This window comes from Ahaetulla prasina, chromosome 2, assembly GCF_028640845.1.
Source record: "Ahaetulla prasina isolate Xishuangbanna chromosome 2, ASM2864084v1, whole genome shotgun sequence".
NCBI classification, from domain to species: Eukaryota; Metazoa; Chordata; class Lepidosauria; order Squamata; family Colubridae; genus Ahaetulla; species Ahaetulla prasina.
In genome coordinates, this window is record NC_080540.1 from 44,852,265 (window position 1) to 44,875,621 (window position 23,357).

Sequence of the window (23,357 nt, forward strand, 5' to 3'; positions counted from 1 at the left end):
ATGCCTTCACAGTAGGTACCTAAAAGCCTACTGTCCCATTTATTTGTTTCTTAGGTTAATCAGTTGGGAAATATGATTGCTTTTATTGTATATCTCTCTGAAATATAACAGTAAGCTGACTAATAATTTATGTTGAAAATTATTTGTTTTCTAAATTGTGTTTCATTGAAGTTTTGAAAGCAGACTGAGAGTTATTCATAAAGGCCATTAGTGTTTTTCATAAAGGTCTTATGAATTTAATATTTCAACAGTAATACTAATGTACTAACAGAATGTGTTGGTTTTGGGACAGTTCTGAACACATTCAGACAAGTTTCAGAAAAGATATTTATTTGACAATGTACTATAATATTAAAATATCAATTCATAATAAACTACAACAACCACCTCAGATGAGATACATGAAACTCTGGTATATTCCTGAAGAAGGCTTAATATAGTTTTAAAAATAAAGACTTTCTCAAATGTGATGAAAATTACCAATTTTATTACAGACCCCAGTAATATTCTGGCTGAAAGGTAAATAGAACCAATATTCAGGTTGATGTATGGCTGGTCACTTAGTGACCATTTGAAATTACAGCAGATCCCCTCAGAAGCTACTTATGACTGGTTTTGAAGTTCTAATGTCACATTTGAAGTCCCAATAGTCACATAACCAATTTTAGGTGCTTGGCAAAAGCACCCCACAATCATGTGACTGCTATTTATGATGGCTTTGTAGGGAGCCAGCATTCACTTCTAATTTTCAGCAAAAATTGGCCCATAGTGAACAATGGGTTTGTTTAAGAACTGTGGTATTTGCTTTACAACTGCTGCCTTTTATTCACGACCACTGCAAAAATAGGTCTGATCAGGTGACTTACTTTATGACCATAATTGCCATGCTCATTTATGGTCATAAGTCGAGAACTACTTCCAATTATCTTAGATTGGTGCATACATTTAAGATTGAGTGGCTTAAATGATTGTAATGAAATGGAGTCACAAGTGATGCTTATTACTAGGTTCTGCTGCACAATTAAGCTGATGTACATGAAATCTTTTTAACCTGCATGAAAAACCAGTTCATTCACATAATTCGTCTTGTATTGTAAGAAAGTAAGTAAGTGTAACAGAATAATAAATAATAAACAGATTAATAGCCATACAATTATTTTATCCAATCATTTATCATTTTTGCCGCCCTTCTTTTTCTCATATTTGTTTTTTAGTTTTTATTTCCGTAGTCAGCACCTATATTCCAGCTTGATTTCTAGCTCCAAAATAGCAGTGATGTCTTGTTGATAACACATTTAGTGGGCTTTTCAGAACAGAAATTTCCTTTAATAAAATTTGATTTTCCAATAAAATACCTGCAGTGGTCACTGATGGCAATTAAAGTTTGATCTGTTCAAATAAAATACTGTGTCAGGCATATATATTCTCATTCAGCAGTCTAAACCAACCAGTATTCTGAAAGTTACTTTAACCAGTTTTGAGCGAAAAATAATATCTATTGATTTATTTATTAAACAAATCTATTGATTTATTTAATTCAGACCAAAAGCAAATATGTATTGATGCATTGTGTCCTAGAACTGTGGATGCTGCAATTGCGAGGTTGGTTCTTCTCAGTTAACTCAGATTTAATAGAGAATTGTCTACTGTATAGAACACTTTATTCTTTGCCAAGTACATTTAACCAATCTTGCAATAAGCCGATTAATATCAATTTTAAAACATATTACTTGTGAGCTAATTACATTGTTATTTAGAAAGAGTTGCTTCTTCGATCACATTGTTTCTTTCCTGCTCCTTATGCCAGTTTTTAGGTACAGTTTGGACCTGGACTCCCTGGGATTTCACAATTGAAAGAAGGCATTGAAGAAATACTTTGTTTACAGATAGTTAACGGCTATAACAGCATCCATTCATTTTCCCTCCAGTCACATGATCATGATTCAAATGCTTGACAACCAGTTCACAATTACGATGGTTGCAGTGTCTTACAGTCATGTGATCACCATTTGCAACTTTCCCTGCAAGCAAAGTCAATGGAGAAGCCAACAGGAAATCACAAGTTATTCCTGTCCCTACTGCTTTTTCTTATGCCTACCTGCAGCACCCCCTCCCCATCTTGGTAACTTTTGTGTGTTAGTCTGCTTTCCTGGGACTCCAGCCTTTTCCCAAGTTGCAATCATATGATACCCTCACTTAATGATCCACATAGTCCTGAGGTAATGGCAGCAATTGAGACTGCCAGGATTGCCATTGCTAAGTGATGCAGTCATGTGACATAGCACTTTATGATCACATCACAATATTGCATTCCAATCACTGTGCCACTATGACTTATGTAACTAACTTGTAACTAAGGATAAAATTAGATACATTTTTTTAAACATTTGAAATTGGGTCAGCATTCAAGAGAACGTCTAATTTCTTCCCTCACATAACTCACTCTTAGTTCAGAGTGATCACTAAACTAGATAACTTGTTGGATTACTTATAAAGTTGGTTAAATAATATAAATGCATTAGATATAAATTGTTAGAAGAAGATAATATACAATTTTAAACATATCCTATGTTTGCCTGAAAAGTAATTAAGGAAGTCTTTCCTGAGGCACAATTCTTTCCTTTAATAGTTTCCCCTCATGTTTTTTGGGTGTGTGTGTGTATGTGTGTGTAAAGCTTTTACTAAAATGAATGGGAAGGCTCTTCTGTTAAATTTGTTTATGATAAATCTTCTGAATTGGGCTGTTCACCCACTTAGCTTTATTAGTACATTAGGAGATTAAGGTGGGGTCGTATATTTGATTTCATCAATCACATTGCAGTCTTGGATTAATTCCATTTCTGTCATGAAGTATTGACCATGTGGCTCTAGATCGGGAGTTCTGATTAAACAGTTGCTTGTATGTTGAGGCAGCTGAATCTACTGAGTGTACGTGATACCATATCATAAATTTACACATAAGTGAATACATACTTTTTGCTTACTCATCAATAGTACTCATTGATAACTTATCCATGAATCAATTAATGAACTATACATAAAAATCTTGTATAAGGTTGTTTTATTAGTGTGTGACATCCTTTCTCGCTTTTTAAAAGTTGCAAACTGCTGTTACAGTGTCAGACATACTAATGAGACGAAAGTGTTACTTTTAAAAAGCTTTTCAGGGACCGAGTAAATTATATTCAGTTGAGGTTTCCTAGATCCAAGCTGCTATGCATCGAGCCACTCTTTCTTTAGATTAAAGATATATTGATAACAGTAAATAATTTCCTGTGATTGAAATCTAGCACTCATTTACCAAGAGATAAGCCCTGTGAGTTCAGTAAGAAATTGTTCTAGGAAAATAGAGGTAATTTCCTTTCTAGGTTAGAATGTAAACCAAAGATAAAACTAAATGGTGTATTTTTTCTTCAATATTCCACTGAGGAAGTTAAATTATTAATGCAAATTATTTCATTTTTACCAAGATTGTGATTATGCAACTTCATCTGATTCAAATTAGACTGAAAAATACAGGTTGTACGAAAGCAGCGCTTCCTGTGACACATGAATATCTAATTGGGAAAAGGTGAATAGAGATTTTGTTTGAAATCGTGCAATTTATGTTGAGAACCAACTTGGCAGAAGACATCAATATCCTTTCTTTTAACTTTTATTTTTTAATCACTTACCTAAGCACCGGTAGAGGTACACTGCTCATTCTAAGAATACTGAACTTTAATATTTTCTATGAGTAATATGAGGAACTTAGAGATACCTTTGAAAAATAAATTTGCTATATAGCTATCTGATCTTGCATGAGTAAAACTCAGTTGCTAAAGAAACGACTGTACTGTATTCTGTACATTCCTTTGAGAGTCTTGTTGCAGCACTGTTGTGGTGAAGCCATGGTAACACAAAGACTAAAAACATCAATAGGCAGAATCAAGTTTTTGTGAAAATAGCCACAAGAAAAATAATTTTGCAATCAAATTACTAAAACTGATAAGATCTGTTAGAGCTAATGTAGATGGTGAAGTCTGCTAATAATTTTTTGTTAACTTTTTATCCTGTGTGGATTTGTAACTCTTGACTTTAAGATGGCCCCATATGTCGAGACCAGCTGCTATTTTTTTGTCTGTCTTACATACTTTCTACAGATTATTTAGGTTTTTTTTCCTTTGTAGTTTAGTTTTGCTCTATGAGCTTTTTTCAATATTAGGTACAAACATGGACACATTCTAGAGTGTAGTATCATTTGCTGGGCTGCTGAGTATCGCACAGAGAATCATTTTAAATGTTTGCATAAAAAGCTGAAATAAGTACAAACGTTGCCAGTATATTAACTAAGCATGAATGTCAAATACCAAGAGATATAACTAGATATTTTTTTCAAACTTTGGAGAGGATAGAAAGCCATGTCTATCTTCTAGTTTAGGGATGTCAAACATACGGCGGAATCATGTGACATATCAGGACTTTTTCCCCCTTCGCTAAACCAGGGGTGGGTGTGGCCAGCATATGACGCATCCAGCCCGCGGGCCATGAGTTTGATACCCCTGTTCTAGATAGAAGTGGTATAGAGTTTCCTGCTTTGAGCAGGAGGAAGACCTCCAAGATCCCTTCTAACTCTGTTCTGTTAGTTTTAAAGAGCCAGGCATCTTGGGATTGGAATTGTTATTGTATGTGTACTTGGCTCAATTTTGTCTCCTTGCATTTCTCATCAGGCTTGGTTATCAAAGAGACAAATTGGAAGGGAAGGAAAATTGGAAGGGAAGAGGAAGTACTGATAGGCAGCCATTGTATTGTGTCTTTTACTTACAAAACGAGACATTATGCAAGGATCTGTTTTTCAATTTTATAGTGTTTATAGCTGTTTAGGGCATGTGTAGGTGATGTCAGTTTAGTGTAGTGGTTAAAGAATAGGGCTAGAAAACTGGGAAATCATGAGTTCTGTTCCGCCTTGGGCACAAAGCCACCTGGGTGCCTTTGAACCAATCATTTTCTCTCAGCCCTAGGAAGGAGACAATAGTAAACTACTTCTGAAAACCTTGCCAAGAAAACAGTAGAGTCTTGTCCAGGCAGTTTCTGAGAATTGGTAAAAGGGGAAAGGAGTGGAGTGGAGTGGAGTGGAGTCTGGATGTTGCTGAACTGTAACTCCCAATTAGCTTCAGCCAACGTCACCAGTAGGGAAGTATGTTGGAACTTGTAACCTAAGAACTTCTGGTGGACTGTATTTTGCTCTCCTTACATAGCTTAAGGCCAGAAAGGGGAATGACCATTTGCTCCATCAAAGGATAATAGACATCCTTCTTAACACAGTTCATAGCTCTTAGTATGTGATAAAGCTCTTAAAAAGAGTTTGTGCCTTTCAACAGTGCAATCTCTCTGTCTGATTATGTGTAATAAATTTGTTTCTAAGGAACCAGGTCATAGGTTAATAGTACGACTGGTCGAATGCTCCATTTGTTTTATGAAATACACTTATGTAACAGCTATAATGACTCTTCTTTCTTCCTGTTTCTTGGTAGTTCTTCAACATTCCTCTGAAATGAATAATCTCTAAAATGAATCTTGTTGATGAAACAACTAAATCATTCCTCTCTTTAAACTATCAAACGGTTAGATTTTAACGTAACATTTACTTGTTGAACGCTGATTTCTATTGATATTATTAAGACGGGATACAAACCAAAATACTTCATTATAAAAATCCAGAATGTATGCTTTTTTAATATTAGCATTTTGATTAGTATTTCAAAACAAGGAAAAATAAAGTACATTGAAAGCAAATACATTAGGTGTATCAATTTGTGTTAAATTGTTGATATTTACAAAATTGATTATTAACATTAAAGTAATCTAAATCCTTAATCAAATGTTACATCTGAGACTATATGATCTTTACGATTTATATTGATATTGATTGTTTCCTGATTGCTTATTTGTACCCTATGACTATCATTAAGTGTTGTAAGTGTTGTACCTTGATGAAGGTATCTTTTCTTTTATGTACACTGAGAGCTTATGCACCAAGACAAATTCCTTGTGTGTCCAATCACACTTGGCCAATAAAAAATTCTATTCTGTTCTGTTCTGTTCTGTTCTACCTAGTAACTTACAACCTTCCCTGCTTTCCCATTTAGGGAAGGCTTCAAATGGTGATCATGGGGTACTACAACTGGTTGTAAGTACAAACTAGCTAACAAGTGTCCAGATTTTGATCACATGGCTACAGAAGTGCTTGACAGCCAGAGCTCTTGAGGACCAGTCATAACTACCAATTCAGGGCCATCATAACTTTGAATGGTAACCGAGCAAATGGTCATAGGTCAAGGACTACTCACTTTGGTTTTAAAGAACAGCATATTTTGAATTTACTCAGTTTCATTCCTGCTTTCCTAAAAAATTGAAAGCGCTAAATTTACTTTATTATGTTAAGTACGTGTTGTATATTTCCTTTTTTTTTTTAGGATTCAGTGGTCACAATTCAAAGGATATTTTATTTTCAAACTGGAGAAAGTGATGGATGACTTCAGAACTTCTGCTCCTGAGCCAAGAGGCCCTCCTAACCCTAATGTGGAATATATTCCCTTTGAGGAGATGAAAGAACGGATTCTGAAAATAGTTACTGGCTTTAATGGGTATGCAGAATTAAATCAGTAACTTTGTTATTTAGACCGCTTGATTTGTCATTAAATTCAGGATTCTGTTCTGATCTTCATATTGTATTGATTTTCTGTCATATCTGCAACATGAATAATGGGTGTAAATAAATGTTTCTTGGCAAGGTTCTAACTCTTAATGCAAACATTTTGAATTGTACTTTTCTATGAAATTCCCTTGCTTGTCTTCTCATAGCTCAGATTATACATGAACCTATTGTACTCCAAATTCTAGTGGTCATGTGTCTGCAGTTATTTTAAGCTTCTATTTATATCAGATATAGCAGTGTAGTTCAGACCCTGGAACCTTTTAGTTCTTTAAAAAATTCAGCTTTTCTCCAGGCTGTGGATTAATGGTGTGCTCATTAATAGTTTTCATTGTGATTTTCTTTTCTTTTTTTCAAACTATAATTATTTTTTAACAATTCTTTTAAGATTTACATGCATCGTGTTGATGGCATAACATTGGCTTATGTTAACTTTTTCAGGTTGTACATCTTGTTTCCTTGGCTATTTTTTTCCAAAACTTTAAATTTCAAGAAATATATACAAAAAAGCAAAGAAAAAAGAATTTAAAAAAGAAAGCGACAAGAAAAAACCAAAATGGGGGGAGTTCAGATAAGAAGGGAGAAAAGTTTTTTTTTTAATTTCCAACTTTGATACAAGAATTGACTAGTTGCTTGTGGTTAACTCTGCAAGCTGCTTTTTAAATTAGGCAGGATGTTTTGCATTATTTGAAATCATACTTAAAATATATACTCTAATCCTGTTTAGAATTACAGTTGGAATAATAAGTAACTTAATTATGGAAGTGCATCAAGGAAAATATTGTGATGCAATGGTTTTCATTGCATCACAATTGTGGTCTACGGACCCCTGGGGGACTGCAATGTCACAGGCGGTCCAAAGTGAAGGCTTGAAGAAACTTTACAATTTAAATCTTGAGTTAAGTCTTGATGGTCCATGACACGGGTGTCAAACTCGCAGTGTCACATTGCCGTCATGTGACATTTCACAGCGTTTTTCCCATTTGCGGAGCTAGGGTAGGCATGGCATGTATGTAATGCATCCGGCTTGTGGGCCACCAGTTTGACACCCTGGTCCATGGCCACAAAAGCTATTGAAAGGGAGTCTGTGGTGAAGAAAAAGTTGAGAACTACAGTTGTAATGAATTTCCAAAGTGGGTTCCTGAGAAAGGGATTTATTGGGAAATTAATTCAAGAAACCAGAGCTTTATTATTATCAGAATAAAACTTTGACTTCTTAATTCCCTAATAGTTTGCAGAATCAGAATCTCTTCCAATCAATGAATGACCATAACATAAGAACTATTACTGTTAGTTCAGAACATGTGAGGAATTAATCTGTATAGAAATTATATGTATGTATGTTACATATTTACAGTTTTCTCTTCCAGAGAGCAGAATGTGTTATATTATTTGGCACGGATAGAGTTTATACTTATGAACAATTGACTCTTGGTGAAGATGTTTTAAACACTGAAGCACTATAAAGAATTTTTAAAATGTTGAGTAGATAAGAGATACCTCTGCTGAACTGAACAAGAGTATGAATAAGGAGGCTGTTTAAAATGGAAAGTTATTTTTGTTTAATCAACATTTAAACTCACATAGTTCTGACATTTGGAGTATGCAGCCTATCATGATGCTTTCGAGTCATCAAACTGCCTACTCTGCTTTATTATTAGCATATTAATCATTCACTTAAAATAGCTATAGTTGATGTCCTAATTTTTAAATAGATGAGGATTCATTTACATTTGAAAAAGAAGCAGTTATTTTATATTATTGTATTCTATGAAAGCATATTTTCAATGAGTAAGTTTGTATCGCTTCCTATGAAGGAATTCAGAATCCTTTATAGCTGAGTGTATCTCTCAGCACACATATCTGAATATCTGAAAGCAAGAGATTCTTCGCTTGGTCCACCCCTTAATTTTTTGTACTATCCAATGAATGATAATAATTAAGTGAATGTTTGGGGATTCTTTAGCCATCATAGGACACTTAGGAGGGAAGCACATATTTTTGTGATCTTGCAGCTCCATCTACTGTTTGCTTTATATAATACCGTTGTAGAGGTAATAAATGAACAAGTGGTACATGTACAGTTATAGATTTAAAAATGTACCAACTGAACAGGTTTATCCATTCTCTTATTCAATATGCATTCAAAGTGAAAATTAGCTTGTTTCAATTTCTTTCAGTATCCCATTTACTATTCAGCGACTTTGTGAGCTGCTAACTGATCCTAGGCGGAATTACACAGGAATAGACAAATTTCTCAGAGGAGTAGAAAAGGTAATAGTGAATTGCTCTTGTTCTTGAACTAAAATTGTAGCTTTTTAAATTTGTTTACTCTTTTTAGCAGAATTAATAGAATTAACAGAATTTTGTTTTTTTAATTAAATTTTAGAATTGTTAAATAGTAAAAACAGCAATTCTACTTCAATTATATTTCAGCATTGTCTTCAGTTGCTTAATGAGTTTATATTTATATTGTATTTTGATTTGCATTTATTTGATTTTTTGATGAAACACAAACCATTCCTATGTACACAGTATTATGGGAGATTGATCTGGCATGATTTTATTTATTCATTGATTGATTTGATTTCTATAGCTGTCCATCTCAACAAAGGTGGCGTATATCATAAACAAAAAATATTAAAATGATGGAAAATAAATATATGCCACCTCCTCCCTCAATCAACATAGACTCGAACTGACTCCGGAGGAAGGAGGAGGACCAGTGCAATACAGTGCTGCCCACCCCTAATTCCAAAAGCCAGTCTAAACCCGCAGCTGACTGTTGGGGGCGAGTTAGTGGCCCCAAAGGAGGTGGTTCGCAACTTGGGCGTCCTCCTGGATGGCCGGCTGTCCTTTGAGGAACATCTGGCGGCCGTCACCAGGAGGGCTTTTTACCAAGTCCGCTTGGTTCGCCAGTTGCGTCCCTTCCTTGACCGGGATGCCTTATGCACGGTCACTCACGCTCTGGTTACGTCTCGGCTGGATTATTGCAATGCTCTCTACATGGGGCTGCCCTTGAGGTGCACCCGGAGGCTGCAGTTAGTCCAGAATGCAGCTGCGCGAGTGGTAACGGGAGCCGTTCGAGGCTCCCACGTAACACCACTGCTCCGTAGTTTGCACTGGCTTCCTGTGGTCTTTCGGGTGCGCTTCAAGATCCTGGTTACCACCTTTAAAGCGCTCCATGGCTTAGGACCCGGGTACTTACGGGACCGCCTGCTGTTACCGTATGCCTCCCATCGACCCGTACGCTCTCACAGAGAGGGCCTCCTCAGGGTGCCGCCCGCCAAACAATGTCGGCTGGCGGCTCCCAGGGGTAGGGCCTTCTCTGTGGGAGCACCGACGCTCTGGAACGAACTCCCCCCTGGCTTACGTCAAGTGCCTGATCTTCGGACCTTTCGTCGTGAGCTAAAAACATACTTATTCACTCAAGCAGGACTGGCATAAATAGTTGATTTTAAATTGGGGTTTTAGAGATTTTAAATATTTGTAAATTTTTTAAATTATCGGCCATTTATTAATAGTTTCTTTTAATTTCTTTTAATTGTATATACTCTGTATTTTATTTTGGCTGTACACCGCCCTGAGTCCTTCGGGAGAAGGGCGGTATAAAAATCTAATAAAATAAATAAATAAATAAATAAAAGGTCACAAAGAGTGAGAATGGTCATACTACCATTCTACCCCATCCCATCAATTAGGAAAGAGTAGGCAGGCTGAAAAAGAAGCCTTTAAAAATTAGTGGAGGAAGGCGAATGTGTATGCGCATGCCTTCGAGTTAGCGTTGACCCCTGCCTGGATTTGGCAGTTTTCTTGGCAAGGGTTTTTTCGGAAGTGGTTTTCTATTGCTTCCTTCCTTCGGGTTCATAATGAATAATTGGTCCAGGCCAGGCAGCTGATTTCATTCCTAAGGCAGGATTAGAATCCCTGGTCTTCTGGTTTCCACCTCATGCCTTAACCACACTACACAAAACTGGTTCTCAGAGGAGGACAATGACATCCCAGAGATAAGATTCAGATTGACTGGGAATCAAGTCTGGGAGACAGACGTCTAAATCTTACGATATAGATAAAGAGCTTGAGAAGCTGGTGAATCGGATGCTAATAAGGACCAACCAAACAAGATGCATTGTTGACTTGTAAAATTTGCTTTTACTTTTTCCATGAGTCTTGATGTTTTCTTTTTTTCCTATTTTACAGAATGTTATGGTTGTCAGCTGTGTATATCCTTCTTCAGAGTGAGTATGACCTGCGTTACCTTTATTTAACAAGTTGAAGCTGCTTCATTGTCAAGATTGCAAGGCATTTGTTATTGAAGGTGTACTTGGGTTTGAGGGGAACAGCATAGACAATTTTCTGTTAACAGGTAGTCTGGGATCAGCTTTATTTATTAGGAAATGGAATAGCAAATTCAAATTCAAATCTTTATTGTCAGTACACAGCATATATACAATGAGATTGGTTGAACTCCCTCAGTGCATTCACCCCAACACAACACACAGACAGAAAATCCCTAACCCAATAAGTCATATTAACAAAACACCCAGTCCTATTGCACCAGTGTGAACATGTTACACATTGCACCAGCCCTGCCATCCATTATACTACATAGTTATGATGTTATTTCTCATTCAGGAGTCTGACAGCCTACGGATAAAAACTATTCTTCAGCCTGTTTGTGTGGCTGGCTATACTTCTATATCTCCTTCCCAATGGTAGGAGGGTAAAGAAGTGATGACCAGGGTGAGAGTCATCCCTGAGAATTTTCCTCACTCTTCTAAGGCAAAGAGCCCTAGCGATCTCATCTAGTGGTATCAGGGAACAGCCCACGATGTTTTGTGCTGTGCTCACCACCCTCTAATGTTTTCTATTCGCGGCTGTCAGACCAGCATGCCATATTGTGATGCAATAAGTGAGGACGCTTTCTATTGTGTAAAAGGAGGTCATCCATTGTTGTTCAACCCTGTTTTTATGCAAGACCCCAAGGAAACGGAGTCTCTGTTGGGCCTTCATGGCCACCTGGATTGTGATGTTTTTCCAGGTGAGGTCTTCGCTAAGATGGACTCCCAGGAATTTAAAGGAGGAAACTCTCTACATAGCCCCACTCAATGTAAAGTGGAGCAGGTTCCTCTCTCTTCCTCCGGAAGTCCAACACCATCTCCTTGATCTTGCTGATGTCCAGGCGCAGATTGTTTTTTAAGCATCATGTAGAAAGTTTTTGAACCTTCCCCCTGTACGCTGTTTTGTCTCCACCTGTAATAAGACCCAGTATAGTGGTATCATCTGCGAACTTAATGATCACAGTAGACGGGTCTGACAGTACACAATCATGTGTGTACAGTGAACACAGGTAGGGACTAAGCACACAGCCCTGTGGCGAGCCAGTGTTAAGCTTCAAAGGGGTGGATATGTTTGTGGCCGGTCCTTCAGAAAGTCTTTGATCCAGTCACAGATGGAAGAGGGAAAATCCAAGTCAGTCAGCTTTTCGATAAGGATGCTTGGCAGAATGTTGAAGGCCAAGCTATAGTCTGTGAAAAGCATCCTGACATAGTTCCTGGGTTTCTCCAGATGGCTCGCTACAGAATGTAAAGCAGTAGCTATGGCATCGTCTGTCGATCCATTCCCTCTGTAGGCAAACTGATATTTGTCAAAGTCCGATGGGAGGCAAGTCCTAAGTGTTGGAGAACCAATCTCTTGAACCATTTCACCACTACAAATGATAATGTGATAGGTCTGTAGTCATTTAGGCAGTTAATTGCTGTTTTCTTCGGGACTGGGACAATAGTGGCTGCTTTCAAGCATGATGGAACATAAGCCGTTTGCAGGGAGATATTAAAGATCCTTGTTAGGACCCCTGCTAATTGATCGGCACAATTCTTTACCACTATCCCCAGCACCCCATCTGGGCCTGCAGCTTTGCAAGGATTCACAGCCTTCAATACAGCTTTCACTTGGTGTTCGTAGAGAGTGAGTGGCTGGGAATCTGAAGGCTGGCAGGCAGCAGCTACGAAATCTGGTCTTTTCACCTTGTAGCGGGCGAAGAAGCTGTTCAACTCTACCAATGAGGCATCAGCATTGACGGTGTTCTTCATGTTGCCCTTATAATTAGTTAGGTGCTGTAGTCCCTGCCACACTTGCTTCGGGTTGTTGTCTGCTAGATGGTTCTCCACTTTGTGTTTGTATTGTTGTTTTGCCGTCTTAATGCCTCTTCTGAGGTTTGCCCTGGCCTCTCTATATCTCTCATCAAATCATCCTTTTTTTTTTAATGGTGGGAAGAGCATATACATACTTGCTTTTGGGTGATTGCTTTTTTGTGTTAGGAGATAGGCGATTGATTTTTTTAATATTGGACTTATAAGAGAGAAGGTTTGCAGAGACGGCAGATGTTACAGCCTGCCTGATCTGCACTGGGCTACTTTTGTGGAAAGAGATTTAATTCTCAACATTTGTTTATAAACCAACACAGCTTGGGCTATTAGCTGTGGAAAGAGAGAGCTATGCTAGGCATCTGTTCTTGCTTTGTCTCCCATAGTGTTATCAAGAGTAGGAGCTGTGTTGAGACTGCCTTGGGTGTGTGCCAGTTTCTGACAGCTGGTACACAGCTGTTTTGTTTTCGAGGCATTATTTGCGCTTTGCTCGGAGGTGGTGGTAGCAGAGGTGCTGCATTTGGCAGCAATGCTGGTTTTTCAGTGGCCAGCAGCGAGATGTATGGCTGAAAAGGAGCTGCTGCGGGCTAGAACTGGACTCTCGCTGGTAGGCTGCAACACTGGATCACCAGATCGAGAGTTCAGCATTCTTCAGCGTATGTCGCTGAGGACTCATGACAGCATGGCGCCCTGAGAAGGAGCTCTTTGATTCAGATGTAATATTTTGGATGACGAAGGCCATTGTGTGATTTTTGGCTGTTGTGTGGTAGGGGGCTAGCAGAGAACTTTCCCCTCAGTACTGCTGTTGATCTGTTTGGTAGATATCTCATCTTCCTTCTTACCTGTGCTGGAAAAGAGTCCTGGATGAAGTGGATTATTAGTTGCATTTGAGGCCTGGATATGGGACTGAGACGGTATCGGTTATAGTGTTACGGAGTCATATCATCATGATTTGCAACTTTTTAAAGACTTTCTGGTTAAAAAAACACCATTCAGGTTTGCTTAATGACTGCATGGTCTGCTTAATGACCATAACAGAAATGTAAAAAAAAAATTGGTTCAGTCATTTCTGGGATTTCCTGTTCCAATTGAGGTCCTAAATCAAGGGCTATCTGTATAAAATCTGGGATATTTCATCTATGATATATGATATACTTTGTTTCAATATAAACTGACAAAAAATTTGTAGACAGCTAACAAATGAAAAGAGTTTCTAGTGACTATAGTTTCTAGTGACTATAATCGGAATTGGCAACTCTGTCATTAAGCAAAGTAGTCACTGAGTGAAACTGTGACTGTGCTTTATGATCTTATTTTCAGGCCTGTAAAGGTTGCAAATGCAAGGATTACTCACATAATTACTTTTGCAATTTTGAACAGTCGCTGAATGTGGCAGTCACTGAACAAGAACTACCTGTGTTATCCATGTTCTTTAATAGAATATTTCAGGAAGGGAAGGCGGAACTAGAGGCAAGAAAGTATATTAGATGGTTAAAAATTAAAGATTTTTTCTCCAGTACAAAGTTGTGTTTTTGTATAATTGAATAGTTTTTCAGTACTGTTGGGAAAAAATAAACATAGCAGGTTCTCTTTAATAATTGATTAAAATTATACAACTTTTAGTGGGGAGGGAAAACAGAAACAAAGCTTCTAGGAATCTGGAGGTATTTGTTGTTAGCCAAAATGTTTTTTTAAAAACCTATATATTGGAGAAATCTCAAAACACATTTATTTCTTATAGGAAAAATAATTCCAACAGTTTAAACAGGATGAATGGTGTAATGTTTCCAGGAAACTCACCGTGTTATTCAGACAGGTAAGGAAGAGTACTTAAAATGATCACATTCTAAGAATATAAGATGACGGATTAGTATATAATTTCCAATGTTTATTTTTTAAAACACTTGGATATTTAACCATAATTCAAAATCTTTGCATCAGGTCATTTCCTGTTCTAAAATTATAGTTTATTTGGGAGATCAAATGCTTTTCCAAAGATATATGTAAAATAGATTATCTAAGTTATACTTTGTTATACTAACGTTATACCGTACTTTGATTACATGAAAGTATTTTGTATTATCGAATAGTTTTTCAGTACTGTTTGGGAAAAATGATATGACTTTCATTATTAAATAACTGGTGGGAATCCATTTATAATAAGAATAAATTGATATATATTTTGGTATCCAGGAAAAATTTGACTTTCCAAATTTGACTAATTAAACATTTTCTTTGCAGATCTAATATAAATGGTCCTGGGACACCTCGGCCTGTAACTCGACCAAAAGTTTCTTTGTCACCTCCTATGACTACAAATGGTTTACCAGACAGTTCCGAAAGTAAGGAGCTGGGCCTCCTGCAAACTGAAGAGAAAATTAACAGGTTTGTAAGAGAACTTTATCTTCAAACACATTGATTAGACTCTTGAAATTAACATTTTATTTTTTAATCCCATTCTCCCTTGGAAGTCTTACGTTTTATTTCTATCAACATATGCCATATTTAGAAAAAGCACAGAAAGTTCCTCAATCTGAAACCATTTCTTCAGTGACTGTCCAATGTGAGCCAAGGATTTACAACCTGTAAACCACGAGGTTTACAACCTTAGATCTGAAGTTGCAGCTATTGAAGCACCTGGTGATTGCATGATCAAAATTTGGGTGATTGGCAGCCCATCAGCCCTTATGACCCCAGGGACGCTTCAACCCCAGCACCATTGTTCAAAGCCGCAGTTACCCTGTAACCCACAACTTTCCTCCAGCTACTAATGAGGTGTGCTTGGCCTGCTCACAACAAGCCTTTTTCCCAATGGCCACTCGCATCATTCTCCAAGTCATGCATGCCATTTATGCTTCAAACAACACACTCCATTCTTGCAATGCTTTGGAAAGTCTTCAGAAAGCTTTTGAGGAATTCTAAAGCACCATGGGGAAGAGGGGTGCCCTCCCTTCTTCCAATAGCAGGCCCGTTCTCAAGAGGCCTAGGGAAGACCTCAGACGTTTTCCGAAAGCTTTCCGAAAGTGGGGTGTGCTACTTGGAGAATGAATTATGCGCACAATTTTGGAGAACCGCAACTTTGTAAGAAGCCCTGGCACGGCCAGCACCTGTCTTATAGATACAGTAGTTGTCAGGCTGGGCATATCTCAGCAGTGGCAGGAAAACTGCAAAGATCAGCCGGGCACATCAGGGCCTGTGGAACACAAGAGTGGTCAAGATTTCCTGGGATGCAGTGGCCAGGCTGGGTCGACTGTGGGTGTGACCTGGCTCAGGGGCTTCTTTCGGGCCAAGAAATTCCCTGAGCTGTATTACTTTCCTGGCCTACCTGTGCTCATTCCACATTGCCCCTCCCCCCAACTTAATGACCCACTTATTTACAGTTATAACAGCAACCAGGAGTGCCAGAATTACAGTTGCTAAGCAATAAAGTCACATGATGACTCGCTTTATGACTTCATCACTTAGCAAGGGAAACTCCAATCCTAATTGTGGTTGTGAGTCAAGAACGATCTTTGCTAATGCTTGAAAAACAATGTTCTCCAAAATGAAAATAAGCACAACCTCTTTTCAGGCAGATTTCATGTGGGCATGAACTATTCCGTTCTTATTTTAAAAGTCTTAATGCATAAGTACTCACCATATTAGGAAACTGTAGGATGTATATATAAATAATGTATCCCAAAGTATCTCAGTTGTTGATCTTCAAAATTGGTGTGAATATTTAGATCATAATCTGTTGTGGAAAATTAAGTGTCGATGACATTTTAAAATCTTTTTTTTCCCAACTGAGGGAATTCGTTCTGCCTATGGAATTGAGAAGTAACAGTTGATTATAGATCCCCTTGTGTTCTTAAAAATTCTGTAGGGATTTGACAGGCCGCAGAGGAGAGAAAGGGGAAATTTTTATTGTGCAAGCAAAAAAATCTGTTTGCACCAATATTGAATTGTATCCATTGATTATAAAGAACCAGATTTCCTGTACGTTATGAATACCATTTTGCTTAAAACAAGATTTTATTTTATTTTATTTTAAACAAGATTTCCCATTTGAATTGGAATGGTGATGCTGGCACAATTGGTTTGTATCAAAAATTTGTTTTTTTTTTAAATTGTGTGCATCATTGCAAGGATACCGTATTTTTCGGAATATAAGACGCTCCTACCTTTTTTGGTGAGGAAAACAAGAAAAAGAAATCTGCCTCTGCCCCCCAGCAATTTTGCCTTGTTACAGCAAACAGCCTTCTTTACTTTCATTTTTGTTTTCAGCATAGCTTGATTAACACCAGAAAAAAAAAAAATCTGCTTCCAGCAATTTACCTCCTTGCAGCAAGCAGCAGAGGCCTGCGCAGCAATAGGCAATGGCAATCCCTGCAGCCTGAAACAGCTGAGAGTCGGGAGGTCGATTCAAGGGACAATCGATTAACTTGTGCTAATTAGGCTGTGCTGAAGCTGAAATGGGATGTTGCTTCTTGCTGCTTGCTGCAAGGAGGTAAATTGCTGGGAGGCAGAGGCCAGAGGGTGGGTGGGGCTACATTTGGTGTATAAGACGCCCCAAATTTTCACCCCCTTCTGGAGGGAAAAGATGCGTCTTATACTCTGAAAAATACAATAGTTTGCAAGAATAGTTGGTGTATATCAAAACATTTAATAAAGTTATATTTAGGCAAAGCGGTAGAAGTTCCCCAAATCAATAGGATTGATTCCTTAAGATGCAATATCCCTGCTTTATCTCTTCATATGAAAATATGATCCTTTGTGTTTCCATTATTTTTCTGTCTTTTAGTGAATCGCCAGCATCTGAGCCTGAAAGAGTCCAAAGCTGTCCTGTAAAAAATAAACACCCTGGAGAAGATCCATCAGAAATGGAAGGCTACGAAGTAAAAAGACTTAAATTTGACAAAGAGGAGGAAGCTGAAGAAACCTCCAACCAGACTGGTCCCCATGAAGCTTGTTCAGCAATGGTAGAAGAGACTGAGACAACTTCTGCATCTCAGGATAAAGAAAGAGAAGCCATTGGAGAGAGACAGCATTGTAAAGAAGACGTTGAGGAGGAGGAAGGTATATACCATTTCAGTAGAAAATGTAGTCTCTGAATATGTGTTTAAAACATGGGTTAAATTTACATTTATCATTGATTTTGAATTCCATGAGTTGAAATCAGACTTAATCATAAATTATAATTTAGTTGTAATATGTCCCATTCATTTTTATATAGATTAAGATCTGCATCCAACCCAATTTTGTTTGAAGTTATGCTAGTTTGTTTGAAGTATCCTAGTTACGAGAATGAGAAAGACCTGGGAGTGATCTTTCTAATAAGTCTCTATGAACATACTCTTGTTTCGATAGAACATGAAGTTGTGTAGATTGTGCATTAAATTCAGACTGAACTCCAATTGTTTCTGTCAATGGTCACATTTGAATGTGTGTTGTATTTTGTAAATCAGGATTGCGAATAGCTGATTTTTGTGCAGTGACATTTTCACAAACTTTAATTCATAAAAGGTCACTAAAACTGACTTTTAATCTTCTGCCTTCATGCCATTGTAACTGCAACATTTAGCAAATTGTGGCGTCCTTGGTGCTTTCTGGGTTTAGTTATTTTCTTGCAGATATTTATTACTCAGCTAGATAACATCAGTACTAGTAGAGAATGAGGTTTCTTCTCATTTTATATATGTATATAAGTACACATATATAGTTATATACTTGTCCTATCAGTGTTGGTGAGGTTTGGTTTGTCACAATAAAAAAAATGACCAACTAGAGAACACACGAAATCATCATCAACATCTTCAGACGTATAAAATTCACTAAAGGAAGAAGAAAACATGCTACCCTTTCTGGATATTCTCATTCAGCAGAGGCAATGCTGAACAAATTAGAAACGCAAGTCTAACATAAAACCATCCGTACCAACCAAGTGCTCCACTATCAAAGTAACACAACCTCCCATAAGAGAAGGTGTGTAAGCACACTATGTAAATGAGCACAAATACACTGCAGCAACCCTGAACATCAGAAAAAAGAAACCGATCATCTACACATCATCTTCCAACAAGATATCCATGCACCTTCATCAAGTTGCAGTTAGTTGTAATAAACAAACCAAACTTCATTAAAAAGTGCCTGACCACCATCCAATATAGTACAACCAATACAAGCTGTGAAACGATTATAACACTGCCATACATCAGAAACTTCTGAGAAACCACCAGCAATCTATTACAACCACACGGCATCGTAGCACACAAACCAACCAAGGCCCTCCAATATGTCCTAAGTAAACCAAAAGGCCCAGCAGCGCTAGAAATAAAAACAGGACTGCTCTACAACATACAATGTAACGCCCTCGATAGCCACTACATAGGACAAACAGGCAGAAGACTAGCAGATCGCATTCATGAACACCAGCTAGCAGTCAAGAAACATGATAAAAACTCCTTAATTTCACAACACATAGACAGACTTAACCAGTGTCAACTGGGCAACTGTGACCATCCTAAATCAAGCCAAGTTGAGAAATGTCAGAATTCCTGGATGGTATTCAGACAAATCAGCCATCAACAAGCACTTAACTTCTACATACCATTCAAAACAGACAACCAAAAAGTCAAAAAGGAAACAAAAAGACCCAGACAACTCATCAGCAATCAACATCCAGAACATCAGAGATTAACATCAAGTTTAACATTAGACCAACAATCAAAAAGTAAAAAAATCAAGGAACTGCCAAACAAGCTAACAGCTAAAATCAAGGAACCACCAAGACCACCCCCACCAACATTGACAGGACAAGCCACCAGTGTATAAAATGAGAGAATACCCCACTCTCTTCTTTTAGAACTAATGGTGTTGCCTAGCTTGGTAATGAAATGTCTGGGGGAAAAAAAGCTCAGACAGCATCAAGGTTTGCACAGTTCAACCTGGAGCTACATATAATGTGTGGGATCAGAATTGGTCTTCTAAAACTAGAGATTGTTGCATTGGTTAGTTGAACTATCTCATATAATTGATCTTGTAATATTAAAGCATAGGAAATTAACAACGGTTTGGTTTAGTGTTACATCGTCTTGGGGAGAATAGGATGTTCTTGTTGGAGCAGCAGAATATAATGATCCATTTCTGGCTGCCAAGCTTCCTACCTGTAATATTCTTCTAATATTTTGCTTGTTACTCAAAATGAGAAATTTTAATACACAGAGAACTATATTTGCAGTGACATGCAGTGCACCATTCCCTGCTATCTCTAATTGATATTGTACTTCCCCATACGAATAAATGTTCCCTCAAGATGATCTTAACTCTTTCTGGTTGCATCATGCAGTTTTCTTGGTAGTGTTTCAGGATTGGTTTGCCATTGCTGCCTTACAGGATTCCCCTCTCCTCCAATTTTCCAATATAGACAATAAACTTGGAGTTCCCAAGGGTTTCCTTATTCAAGAACTAACCAAAACTGATAGCATCTTTAAGTTCCCAACTAAGCAAGGTCAGCTAAATGCTGCCACCTGCTGAGGCATAAAGCACAAGAACGGATGTGTTTTCATGATTGTTACCTGTATAAACTTATAGTGTTGCTTTGTTTTAAACATCCATATAACAGAGTCTAACTTTATTCCAGAATCGCTCATGGTGTCAAGAGAAGTGTTTCCAGAAAGAAAAGTTCTAGACAAAGACAGTGCCTCCTTAATTGAGAAAGAAGATGTTTCTGAGGAGAATAATCAAATTGGAGAATCTGACCAGACTCAAGCAATGAAAGACTCATCTTCTCCAAAGAGTGAGAACAGTGGATCTTTTAGTAGTAAAGCTGAGAGCAGTGACAAAGAAGAATTGGGCTCAAACGTTAGTGAAACTCCTGAAATTGCATCAGAGACCCCAGTGGAAAACAGCGATGAAGCCACAGAAGCTGCAGATGAACCTATGGAACAAGACTAATTATTTTAATACACTTAGAGGCAGTATTTTCCACGAGGCTCTGGTTTTACACTGTATAAATAATTTTATGTAATAAAAGTGGACTGTTAGTTTTCCAAGAGAAGCAGGCTGTAAATTGAACTACTCAGTGCGTTAAATCCTGAAGGACTTGTACTTGTTACTGTGAAATATTGGCTCCTTCAGGTCCTGCTTGCCACTGAAATTTCAGTATGGTCAAATCTGGTCTGTGTATAGTTTTTTATTATTTAGAATTAAAATTTTTAAACTGGAAGGCAGTTCTAATTCTGACTATTTTTTTGAGATTCTACATTTAATTACTTCTCTCTCTTTCCTTTAATTCCCCTGAATGCTGTAGCAGTTAATTTTTGGTTTGGTTTTTAACACTTCAATTTCATATTGGTTTACAGATTTTCATTTTACTACATTTTGTGCTTGAAAAAGCTACACATTGGCATTTAAGAAATACTTGATAATATACAAATCTAGAGAAAATCTATGTTTGCACTTTAGATGCATTTTCTGTTCCAGACAGAAGCAACCAAGTTCTTTCATACAAGAAAACATTTTTACCCCTGAATAAACCAAATAAAATTAGGCCCATCTGATAGCCTAAAAGATCCAAATGTTGATGAAAGTACCAGGTCAAATACATTCCAAGAGTTCTGTTCTAACAACACTTTTTGTACATTTCTGAGGTGCCTGGAAGATAGGTTTCCATTTTACTGTTGAAAAACTGTGTTGAGAACAGATTTCAAAATAATATCTTCAGCTTTTTTTTTTTTTTTTGTAGCAGGAATGTTTGCAAACCTGACAAGATAGTTTCTGTGAACTGAGGAAATTTCTGACATTACATAATGGTTTTATAGTTGGAGATCAGACTGATATGAAATGCTGCAGCATTGCATGTCTTAGTTATGTATCAGAACTGAATGGCTACCATTTGTACATTATTTTGAAAGTGAACTAAATATTTTTGAACATGCCACTTTGACAGCCAGTGTTAACACTTCCTTTCCAAAACCAGCTCAAAGCACAATTACTGCTTTAAATACGTCACATTATATTTTTCAGACATCGGTGTGTAAAAACACTCAAAATATAACCTCCCAGTCACATTTACTGGCTGCCAAATTTATACCTGTTTCTTCAACTGTATCTTTTTGATATTTAGAATTTTTAAATTTCTGTAAAGTAGATTTTTGTAGATTGTAAAGAGTGCTCACTGCCATTGTGAAACGGTATATAATTGTATAATTTGTGTGTAAACTGGATGCTTGGGCTTTCAATACAGTATTCATATAAAGCAATAAATATTAATGTCATAAAATGTTTGAGTACATTTTAATCAAAACATAATGGGACTCCCTTTGTTGGCAGAGACGACGCATACCGTGGAGTACAAAAATAATCACCAAAGTGCATGCTAACAATTGTACTGCATGGTGGGTTTCATTCTGGAGAACAGTGGGTTTTGAATACAGTGTATTCCAAAATAACTTGAATGAATTTGCAAAACTGCTATCAGGTTAAAAGCTTAAAGAGGTGTTGTTTGGGAAAAATATCTAGTTCTCTTCTACATACTTACCAGTGAAAAATCAATTTATGTTCAGATGCTTTCTCTTGGCAAGAGAAGGGGGTTGAATATGTACTGTAAACATTAAAGAGGGGTTTTACTCAAACCAAAACAAATTGAAAAACATGTCCCAAAACACAAATCTATAAGATATACTTTTTTCTCCTTGCTTTTTTTAAGGAATACTTTGCAAATGAGAACAAAATTTAAGTTTAGAGACCTCTGAAATTTTCTTTAGGATGTTTGTGAAAATACTGTTAATAAATTATTATTTAATCATCTCTGATCTTTTGACATGTTTATTTTAACATTGCCCTATATGGTAATCAATGGTTTTTATGAATTGTAAAAGCTCAAAGGCAATAGACTAAATTACTTTGAATAGTCCATGTACAGGTAGCCCTTGTTTAGCAACTGCCTTGGACAGCGACCATTTGCAGTTAAGATGGTGAAAATTTGCCTAATGTTATCTCTTCCTAAGGTGCTTTTCTCCATAGTGCATGAATGTCTAAAAATTGCTAGCTGCAGGTTAATAGATTCAGTTCTGTAATCTTAATTAGAATCTTCTGGGGCTGCTGCTTGTCACTGACAAGACTCTAATCAGTTTCACACGGAAGGCTTTTGTTTTCTCCTAAGCAGCTTATGGCAAGTATGCTAAGCAAACAGCTCGTGCCAGTGCATTCCTTTTGACATGTATTCCATGTTTTGTGTGCTTGCCTTACTCTCTTGTAATCCCTTCCTCTCCAATGCAAGTAAATACAAAACATCAATATTCTCAACAATTAACCCGTTGTCAAGGTGAGCATTTCAAAGGCCAGTGGAGAGGTGGAAAAGTAGTAAGATTTGTCCTTTTACCTAGCTTGTGAGTCAAGTTCCAGAAACTTGTTTGAGGTCACCTGGTTTTTTGGGAGTCATTTTCCGATGCTGTAAAAAAAAAAAAAAAAGCTGAAAACTAATATTGTAAAGCACAGTCATGGTTATATATCCACTCCTTCCGGAAATATAAATT

At 37.3% G+C, this 23,357-nt stretch overlaps 1 protein-coding gene across 3 annotated transcripts in view; it reads left to right on the top strand.

Moving 5' to 3' along the window:
* Window positions 1-22,629, top strand: part of PPP4R2 (protein phosphatase 4 regulatory subunit 2) — a 28,924-nt gene extending 6,295 nt beyond the window's left edge. For 2 of the 3 annotated variants that reach the window (XM_058173949.1, XM_058173951.1), the window contains exons 3-9: window positions 6,456-6,626; window positions 8,875-8,968; window positions 10,895-10,932; window positions 14,582-14,656; window positions 15,082-15,225; window positions 17,624-17,898; window positions 20,462-22,629. In XM_058173949.1, the coding sequence (XP_058029932.1) occupies window positions 6,456-6,626; window positions 8,875-8,968; window positions 10,895-10,932; window positions 14,582-14,656; window positions 15,082-15,225; window positions 17,624-17,898; window positions 20,462-20,775 (1,111 nt within the window). In that variant the 3' untranslated portion in view covers window positions 20,776-22,629. Of the gene's footprint in view, window positions 1-3,470; window positions 3,572-6,455; window positions 6,627-8,874; window positions 8,969-10,894; window positions 10,933-14,581; window positions 14,657-15,081; window positions 15,226-17,623; window positions 17,899-20,461 lie in introns of all 3 variants that reach the window. The other variant, XM_058173950.1, reaches the window with a different exon arrangement.
* The last annotated feature ends 728 nt before the right edge of the window (window positions 22,630-23,357 follow it).